This window comes from Epinephelus fuscoguttatus, linkage group LG1 (assembly GCF_011397635.1).
Source record: "Epinephelus fuscoguttatus linkage group LG1, E.fuscoguttatus.final_Chr_v1".
NCBI lineage: Eukaryota > Metazoa > Chordata > Actinopteri > Perciformes > Serranidae > Epinephelus > Epinephelus fuscoguttatus.
The window spans coordinates 35,446,989-35,457,452 of NC_064752.1; the positions used below are offsets into that span (position 1 = coordinate 35,446,989).

The 10,464-nt window shown below is 39.9% G+C and overlaps 1 protein-coding gene across 1 annotated transcript; it reads left to right on the plus strand.

The window, feature by feature from the left end:
- Positions 1–213: 213 nt before the first annotated feature.
- zbtb49 (zinc finger and BTB domain containing 49) lies at positions 214–8,225 on the plus strand. Its single transcript, XM_049588377.1, has 8 exons — positions 214–273; positions 635–834; positions 1,124–2,250; positions 2,355–2,401; positions 2,493–2,566; positions 3,742–3,824; positions 4,015–4,176; positions 6,892–8,225. Exons 2-8 carry the CDS (start codon positions 683–685, stop codon positions 7,635–7,637), a joined length of 2,391 nt encoding a protein of 796 aa, XP_049444334.1. The 5' UTR covers positions 214–273; positions 635–682; the 3' UTR covers positions 7,638–8,225.
- Positions 8,226–10,464: the final 2,239 nt, after the last annotated feature.

Here is a 10,464-nt window from a genome sequence, read left to right on the forward strand (position 1 = left end):
AACGCACTTAGAAAGAAGTTCCGGTCAGCTTGGAAACGGGTGTTGAACAAAGTTTTTCGTACTATTCACAACCTAAATGGCAACTAAAAAAACCACTGTGACACGTCGAAATATATTACACTGTCACCGTTTTTTGAAGTGTCGAAATAGTCACGTTATTTGTTTCATGTTTAAAGCAGCGCGAAATACAGGTCGTACCAGGAAGTGACGTCACGTTGTTACATTCGGAAAGTGACCCATCATCCAAATAAAAGGTGGACTCCTCAGATGAAGGTTTGGACTTATCTTTTACTGAACTAACAATATTTGGCACTTTTCCTGGTTGTAAAGTGAATAATTGAGTGATTTGGTGAAACATCGATTCACACCACTCACCGCTGTGGTCGGTTAGCATAGCTTAGGAGTTAGCATGTTAGCGGGTTTCGTCCCAATTTTTGCTTGGGTGGTCTCGTTGCACAGACACACCGGATTCTGCGCGGTTGTTGAATTGTCTGTGTGAATATACCATTTGTTACCAGCACTGGCTTACACCGCTTTTAAGCTGTTTGCATTTCAACGAATAGCTAACCATAGGAATAATTAATATCTCCTTACTGAGAGATTTGTTGTTTTTGACATGTGTCCCCTTGGCCAGCTTTTAGATGGAGTAGTTGGAGCAGACTGGTCCATCAGCTGAGTGAACATGGACACCCTGTCCAGCCACAGCTCCTACCTCCTGCAGCAGCTGCAGGAGCAGAGGATTCAGGGTTTGCTCTGTGACTGCATGCTGGTGGTCAAAGGTGTCTGCTTCAAAGCCCACAAAAATGTCCTGGCAGCTTTCAGCTCCTATTTCAGGTGCCTTTGTGTCTTTATATATGTGACATCACTATTAAATGGACATGAGGAACCCATTTATGAGGCTTATCCTGGTTGTGATCATATTCAGGATATGGTTTTTACATGAGCACAGAGAAAATGGGTTATTCATATTCCCAGAGTTTCTCATAAACAGAATATGTTGTTTACATGCTCTAAAAACATAATCATAAATGGGTTATTCATGTCCATGTAAACACACTCAATGAGTTAGTGGCATATTTCTATCCTTATCACTTAGCTAAATAATCATATGCTGCTGTTTCAGGTCTTTATTCCAAAACTCCCCCAGTCAGAAGAACGAGGTGTTCAACCTGGTCATCCAGGATGTCAGCGGCATCGGTCAAATATTGGACTACATGTACACCTCCCATCTTGATATCAACCAGGATAATGTTCAAGCACTCCTGGACATTGCTCAGTGTTTGCAGGTTCCAAATGTTCAGAGCATGTGCAATGCTTTCCTCAAGCCTTGTCCTCCCCCAGTGGAAATCCCGACATTTTCTCTTCCGGGCATGCTGAGCTCTGAGCACGACTGCCTCTTGGGGAGCAGTCTTCCTCATGATGTTGACCTCCACTGTCCCTCTGAGACCCAGAGGCCTGGCTTCAGCAGCGACATGGACCACACCAAAAGGATGCCTGTTTCGGTGCCTAATAGCGGCTCAAACTGCGACACAGCTAGCAGCACTCAGGCGCCGACAGAAAAACAGCTTGTCCACGGCTACAAGCTTCGTAACTTCTACAGTAAGCAGTACTTCAAACAAAGTGCACTCCAGACTAATAGTGCAGCCTTAAATCAAGGCCCAGGCCCTTTGGTTCAGGTGGGAGAGCAGCAGTGTCCGCTTGGGGTCAGCCAGGGAGGCAGCCACACTCCTGTATGCTCGGGAAACACAGTTCAGCCCAATCCTCCCTGTACGTCTGTGGCAGTTGAAAAGAACCCTGTCTCCTCTTTAACACCCTCAGATAATTTAAACACCCCCAACTCCAACTCAGCAGACTCCATGCTCAACAAACCAGTGCGCCCAAAGAAGGCTGTGTACTTGAAGAAATACAACTACCTCCGGTCTCAGAAGGCTTTGGAGGAGATGTTTGCTGAGTCAGTCACCGACCCTGTCCTCAGCTGTCCCAAAGAGAGTCATCAAGAAGAGTCTGTGGTCCAGACTGAAGCTCCAGAGGCTCCTGTTGAGGACCTTAACGCAGACAGGGAGCAGGTTACAGAGACAGTAACAGATACACAACTTCCCAGTCCTCCACCTGTGAACCAAGAAGAGCAAAATCTGAAAACCGCACCAGAGCCACAGCAGCAGACAGGAAGCAAGCAGTATTGTTGTGATGTGTGTGGGAAGGTCTTCAAACACCCCAGCAACCTGGAGATGCACAAACGCTCACATACCGGTACTGTTCGTTATTTCCTTATAATCACATATCATATACAATAACATTTTCCTGTAATACAGTAATAATATTTCAGACTCAAACCTACATTTTTGTTGTTGCAGGTGAGAAGCCCTTTCAGTGTAACGTTTGTGGGAGAAACTTCTCACAGGTATCGTCTCTCGTACTGTTCGGATTACAAGCCACAGTTTCTCCTGATGAAAAAAAATAAATTGAGATATCTAACTGATGATGTTTTACAGGCTGGAAATTTACAGACACATTTGCGGAGACATTCTGGAGAGAAACCATACATCTGTGAATTATGTGGTAAAAGGTGAGGGAACCTTTCATGTGTTATATTTCATGTGTATTTCATGTATAGATATATTTTGTCAGTTAATGGGTCTGCCTTTACTAATTACTAACTAGCCTTTCCTAGTTACTACTAATTACTACAAATTAATTACCAAAAACTTGGTAATATACCATGATTTTAGATGTGCCAATATAATGTCTCTTTTATATAATACTGCCTTTAGGCATAAAAGAACTTGGAACGATGGTTTATAACTCATTCTTGAGAATATTTTTTTTACTCTTCAGTTAGGCTGGGAAAAGATGTTCTATAAGATCAAAATCTCAGCTACCTAACAAACCTTGTAATGGGCCAACCTCCCAGTGATTTATTTTTTTTCTTGACGAACATACGCGATGGATGTCAGTGGTAAGATTTGATGGAGTTGATGTCTTACAAAAAGTTGTATCACAGCAGTCATTTTATTTTTCAAAGTTGCCAAGACTTTGCTTAATGCCAATCAAAATACTAATTTTTAAAGCACAGTTATTTTGATTTAGAAGGGCAACAGCTGACATGCTATGATTGAGACACACCTGATAGCAATATTATTTGATGAACTGATAAAATAAATAAATAAATAAATAAATAGAAGAGAGAGCTTACTGGAACTTGAGCAGCATTCCTGCATTTTTTGAAAACCAGGAAGTGAGACAGGAATCGTTGTGATATAACTGACTCCTTTATACGCCAGATTAAATGTTGTTCTTACATTTTCATAAAAAAAAATCAATTTTCAAACAAAGATGAATATAGCAATACTTTAACTACATTTTACACACTGTTAGTTTTAGATTTTGAAGGCTTTGAACACATTTTGTAATAATTTTAAGTTGTTAATTCTTGTCTGGGACAAGTTTTTTTTTTGCCACAGGGCAAGTTTAGAAGTTAAAAAAATGAAAGCAGATCAAAGTACTTCATAAATCATATTATTTCATATACACAAATCCTTTAAAAATAATGCTTTACCCCAAACATGTAATTAGTGTGTTGATAAATTATGATTTTATCATTTTTTGGCAGGATATGACTTGTCCCAATTCTCAAGAATGGATAATACCTGAGTTTAGGCTTTGTGATATTTTCCTCATGTGGCACAGCCCTAACAGTCCCTACAGTTGTCTATAAATTGAATATTCATCTGTGTTTTCCAGCTTCACTGCATCAGGGGATGTCCATCGTCACAAAGTGGTCCACACAGGAGAGAAGCCACACCTGTGTGACATATGTGGTCGAGGTGAATGACTGCTCTTAATTACTAACTTAATCCTTCATTCTTAGCTAATAGTCTCATTCTTGAGTGAAGCCGTTACAAATAATTGACAGTATTGTGAGGTGCTTAGTGCACAGAGCCAGCTGGAAAATTGTAATGCACTTTGTGTTTAAAAGACCCGTGCTTCATTCACTGTACTCGTCTTGTCGTTCAGGATTTAACAACTTGAGTAATCTCAAGGAGCACAAGAGGGCTCACGCCACAGACAAGACACTGACATGTGACCAGTGTGGAAAATCCTTCAACACGCACAGAAAGCTTGTGAAGCACAAGGCCCGCCATGCTGGGGAAAAACCACACAGCTGTGCCACCTGCGGTAAGATACAATCTCTGTTGTGTTGGAAATAATATTAGTTGTAGTTGTATAAAACACTTTTTTAAAAAAAAAAAAAAAAAAAAAAGAAAGATATTTTTTGGGGCATTTTGCCTTTAATGGACAGGACAGGTAAGCGTGAAAGGGGGAGAGAGAGAAGGGGGGATGACATGCAGCAAAGGGCCACAGGCTGGATTCGAACCCGGGCCGCTGCGGCAACAGCCTTGTACATGGGGCGCCTGCTCCACCACTAAGTCACTGACGCCCCATAAAACACTATTTTAGGACTGAAAAAATTAGGCAATAGAAAATTAATTGGCAACACTTTTGATGAGTTACTTTTTGAAACCAAAAATGTTTAACATTTGATGATTCCAGCTTCTCAGCTGTGAGGAATCCTGTAGCTTTAAATACACATGATCGGCCTATCTGTAGCATGATTAAACTTCTTTAGATATCACACTATATCAGCAAGTTTGACTGCTAATTAGGGTCTGGGCAGCTAAGCTGCCAGGTAGGGCTGCCACGATTAGTCGACTAATCGATGACTAATCAACTACTAAAATAATCGGTGACTATTTTAGTAGTCGACTAATCAGTTTGAGTCATTTTTCATAGAAAAACTATAAAAGTACCCCAAAATACTCTTATTGCAGCTTCTTACGCTCAAATATTGACATCTTTGCACACTTTCCCATGACGGTGAAGTAAAACCCTTTGGCGTACAAAACAAGACATTAGATGACATAATTTTGGGGTTTGGGAGAGACAGGCCGACATTTTTCGAGATTTTAACACATTTTTCGATGAAATGATTAGTCAACTAATCGAAGAAATAATCGACAGATTAGTCGACAATGAAAATAATGGTTAGTTGCAGCCCTACTGCCAGGACACTGTTGTAATCCATAGGTATTATTCTTCTTTCTTCTTTCTTCTTCTGAGGAAATCATACTTCCCATGGGTGAAAACTCACCAAACTTTGCACAAAGGTCCAGTCTCATGCCAGATATCCTCAGCTGTAAACTCAAGCCAATAGTCCTGGTGGTGGCGCTACAGCAAGCATCAAAAGTTCAAAACTTTGAAAATTCATAACAAATCAACCATACGTGCTACAACTTAACAACTTTCATCAAACTGTAGCCCCAATACTGAAGAAACTTTTGTACATTTAAACCTACTAAAAATTACGAAGTTCATCACTGTTTTTTTTTTCAAAAACTGTAAAACTTCTTAAACCTATCTCCTCCCACAATTTTTGCTCAATTGACACCAAACTTGCTACAGAGCATCTTCAGACTGTCCTTCACAAACAATCCACACAGATTTTTGATTTATCAAAAACTGAGTCTACAGTGCATCAAAATGTTTGACTGTAAACATATACATGCAAATTCTTGCTAAATAAATCTTCAATATTCATGAAAAAAATGGCAAAATTCTAGCGTCATGGTAGATGATGTGTGGCAAATTTCAGAATTTTATCTCAAAAACTGAATTTTTGACAGCATTTTTAATTTTGCTCTAATGTGAACAATTGGAGTCAATATAAAAATGGCAATTTTAAACATCAGTTTTTCACTTATGGAGCAAATCAGTCATTGTTACAAACAGATTACCAACATCTCCATGCTGTCTAGATGCAATATGTGTATTTTCAGATTTTTGTCTTAATAACTGAATTTTTTACAGTGCTTTCAAATCTGCCTTTCCATGCACGGATGGCTGCTTTCCTACACAACAGTGAATGGCTCACTCAATTTGTGAAGCCACTGTTGAGTTGATACTTGCCAATTATTTTAGAGCGGTAGATGACTATCTTAGGTTCCAGCGGTTGCAGGTTTGAGCCTCAACTGTTGCAGAATCCACATTGTAATGTAAACATCTTAATCATCTTCCGGTGCTCAAGCTTATTGCTTAAAATTGCCTGAGCGTGACTGATCACTGTGCAGCATCTACAAGTCTTCTTCCTGATAGAAAATCTGATTTCTCATGCTTGAAAATAAACCAAACTTTGCACAAAGATCCAGTGTCAATACTTCAGTGTGAAACCATCTGAGGCTTCTCACTTTGCACATAGCTCAACTAGTTAAACATCAGTTTTTCACTTATGGAGCAAATCAATCATTGTTGAAATAAATTACCAACATCTCCATGCTGTCTAGATGCAATATGTGCATTTTCAGATTTTTGTTTCTGTAACTGAATTTTTTTTTTTACAGTGGTTTGAAATCTGCTTTTCCATGCATGGACGGCTGCTAAACCTGCACGTCTGGCTTAGTCAGTTTGTGAAGCTACACATGAATTGTCACTGACTAATTAGCTCAGTGAGATAGAAATTGATCCTTATTCTCAGAGATTGTGAGTTCAACCCTCAGCTGATGCAAAAGGCAGATTGTGTTGCTAAATTCCTAAATGTCTTCCAATTCTTCTGCTTGTTGCTCAGAATTGCCTAAAAATTGCATTTTGTTTCTTTTTTTTAATGCTAGGCTTCCCAAGCGTAAGAACTATGTGAAACTGCTGAATATTTTGTGTTTATTTCCAGCTGTAGGGTCAATATTGTTTTTTAATCTTAACAAATTAACCTCCAAGGAGAGGTTGCAACCAAACTCACCCAATAAACTTAATTTTTAAAAAAAATAATTTTAAATTTAATATAGACTGTAGCTAATGTCTGTACAATGTTTTACACTCAATATGTGCTCTTAATCATTGTAGGAAAGTGTTTCGTCGGCTCAGGGGACCTGCAGCGCCACATAAGGTCACACACTGGTGAGAAGCCCTATGTCTGTAATGCCTGTGGAAAGAGCTTCACCCGTTGTGCCATGTTGAGGATACACAGCAACATGCACTGTAAGGGGGCTCCAGCTGACAGCCAGGTCACCAACAACTCTGACCCACCTCGCAGCTCAGATGGAGCAGCCTCGTTCCCCAAACCTGTCAGCCACAGTAAACCTCCTGCTGCAACCAATGAGCAGCATTTCCCTACCATGATGTCCCATGCAGGCTTAGAGAAACCTTCCCCGCCTACTCCTTCACCACCACAGCCAACACCACATATAGAGACTCCACCTCCCAGCATGCACCTCAGCCCAGCTTCTACCCCAACCCCACTTCCAGAGCTGCGCTCGCTGGTACCCCATCACCTCCTCTCCTCCAGCCACCAGGACAGAAGTGCAGCCCTGACCGCCACAGACCGCATGAAGCTTACCAAACCTCACCTGTCTCAGGAGGCTGTGTACGGGCCGTACGTGGAGAATGGGAATGTGTCAGTGGAGATGGGCAGAGGTGCGGTGGGGAGGCCCTACCTTCCTTCCACAGACAGTCACTGCAGTTCCCTGACTTCTTCTAGCAGGCCCAACAGTGGGTCGTACAGGTCCACTGAGGGCCAGTTTATCTCCAGTGTGACTCTGTGGGGCCTGGCAATGAAAACTCTACAGAATGATAATGACATGGAGCAGTAACATTTCACATCCTATAAACATGTTAGATAAGCACAGCAGAGCCTCCTCAGTTTTTGTTGATGTTTATTTTATTCGACTGTCACCACTTGACTCGATTGCTTAAATTGACTTTTAACACAAAATGATAGCTCAGCTCAGGTGATGATGTTAACATGAAATGGTAATAATTTGAATTATTTATAAGTAATAAGGTTTCGTTTGTGTTTACAGTTTTCACCATTACTCAAAATCAAAATGAGTGCTTCCTAGTTTTAATTAAATTTGTCATGAATCTGAGAAAGTCATAAGAACTGCTGTTGCGCAGCTCTTAAAACTTCCAAGTGTCACACCCCAGTGATGTCACAGCAGGTCTTTCCTCCATCAGATGTCATCACATGTATCAGTGTTGAATATTAGAGCCCACAGAGAGCAGTGCAGCAGCAGTATGTTGCCCTCTGTGATTAAACATCCCAGAATGCATCTCACCTAATAAAAGTGTCTCTTTCACTTTGTACATACTGCACTGCACTTTAAGATGGAAAAACGCAGACCTATTTTCAACTATCAGTGTCAAGTTTCAGTGTATTATATTCATAGAAGAATAAAAGATGTACAGTACATTTACTGTATTTGTCACTGTTTATGAAAAAAAATTGTCACGTAATTTTTCTGTATGAGATCAAAATGGGGTGGTCTACAGGGTTCCTACAGCTTAAGGTGAGTTAGATTTAAGACTTTTTTAAATGTCACTCAAAATGACATTTAACCAAAATTCAAAGAAAAAAAAAATCATGAACCAACATCAGTGACTTGGAGTTAGGGACATTTTGCCCGTTTAATTCGTGACTTTTTGTTTTTTGGTCAAGTTAAAAGTTAGATGATCTATTTCAAACATTGAAATGTGGAACTCACAAAAAACAGTCATCATACAACAAATGTATTCATTCGTTTTACCTCCAAAAGTTTTTGTCATTTCACTGGGTGCACGAAATGTGTATGTGTGTTGTTGGTTCTGCTATCCGCATCTTCATGATGTTAAATGTGAGGGCCTTTCGGTAAATTACCATAAGGGGAAAAAAACTCTTTTTTTTTAGATTTAGTAATGCAGTCTAAGAAAAAAATATAAAATTCTACTCCCCATGTTTTAGCATTAGTTAGATTTTTGAAAGATTGATTTTTAATTGTCCAAGATCATTTCAACTTCATAGCCTATTTGTTTATCATTAAAACAAACTGTTTGGCCCCTCAAAGAAAAGTTGTTATTACAGGAGGAAGAATCTACATCCACAGCTTTGTTTTCCAAAAGGGCTTCACTGAGTGATCTGATTCATGACCTATAAGTGTTATGCTGTTAAACAGACTACAGAGGGAGCTAAAAACCAGACACCACAGTTTATGATGTATGATGATAGCTCCAGAAAAGGTAATGTCACCAGAGAAACAATGCTCCATATCCATGTGCATATATATGTTGCACATGCAATAAAAAGTAGGACATATCATTAACAATCCCAAGTCAATTTTTAGTTTATTTTTATACACAGCAGGTCAAGACAGTACTCTTTTATTTTACGCAACTATTCCAACCAAGAGCAAGCAGCGTGATGATGGCAGCGAGGAATGGTTCCTTTTAAGACGCTGAAACCTCAAACAGAACCAGACTCTATGTGGGTGGCCACCTGCCTGGACTGGCTGGGTTGAAAGAGACTGAGACAGAGAGACAGGGATGCACAGCAATCAATAATAATACCAATAACCTTTGATATTAAAAAAAGATATGATGAATAATATAAATAATAGAATGATATTAATAGTAGCAATAATAATAGTCAATAGAAATAATATAATATACTAATAATAATAACAATGACAGTGGTCACCAAGCAGGACCACAGCAGTAGGCGCTACCACAATCCAGGGGCCATTATGATCCAAGAAACCTGTATGGTGAGAAAGCACAAAGACTCCGGGGAGGAGGCCGAGTTAGTAACGTGCATTAGTGGAACATGAACATCTGCAGATGGAGAAACAGAGGACGTCAGAGGAGCTCAGCTGGGCAAACTAGTGCTGCGTTCAGATGGAACTTGTGAGATTGTGTTTACAATCATGTACAGGAAGATGTGAACTCGGAGCTCTCGTAAATTTCCATTTACGAGATAATTAATACCACAAGATGGGGGCATTCAACAAAGTAAAACCCATTTGAACGCAGCATAGGCCTATAGCAGCCTAACTGGGAGATGGTCCAAAGCAAGCATGAGCCAGTCCTAACTATAAGCTTTATCAAAGAGGAAAGACTAAACCCTACTCTTAAATCTGAAGATAGTGTCTGCCTCCTGGACTGAAACTGGAAGATGGTTTATCAGGGATCTCATACCATAGATATGGAAACTAGAATTTGAAAGCTTATCACATAAAATCTTCTGCATACATTATGCAGTATTCAGAAATCTATTTTTAACTGGATTTTCACGGCTACATGTCTGACAAAAGGAAATCCTTTGGGGTTTGGACAGAACTGAAAACAATTCTATGTATCGTAACAAACAAGAGTGCTTCTCCTGCATTCAGTACAGGGTGATCACCACTATAGTGCTGTTATCTGTCACCAGGATGAGTGACTTTGAGGGTAAATTCTGTCTTCCCATGACCCTCTCCTCTTAAAGTTAATCCTAATTATGTATGCCGTCTCACTGGTGCAGCATGAGACCAGAGCTAATGCCATTTTACACAGGAACATTTTCAAAGCTCGTCTTTTGTTTTGGTATCTAATCATGTTTCATTGCTTTGTGCTGTCACAGGCAAACAAGGATAGGTTTAATTAACAAGTGAGTGTGTAATGTATGCA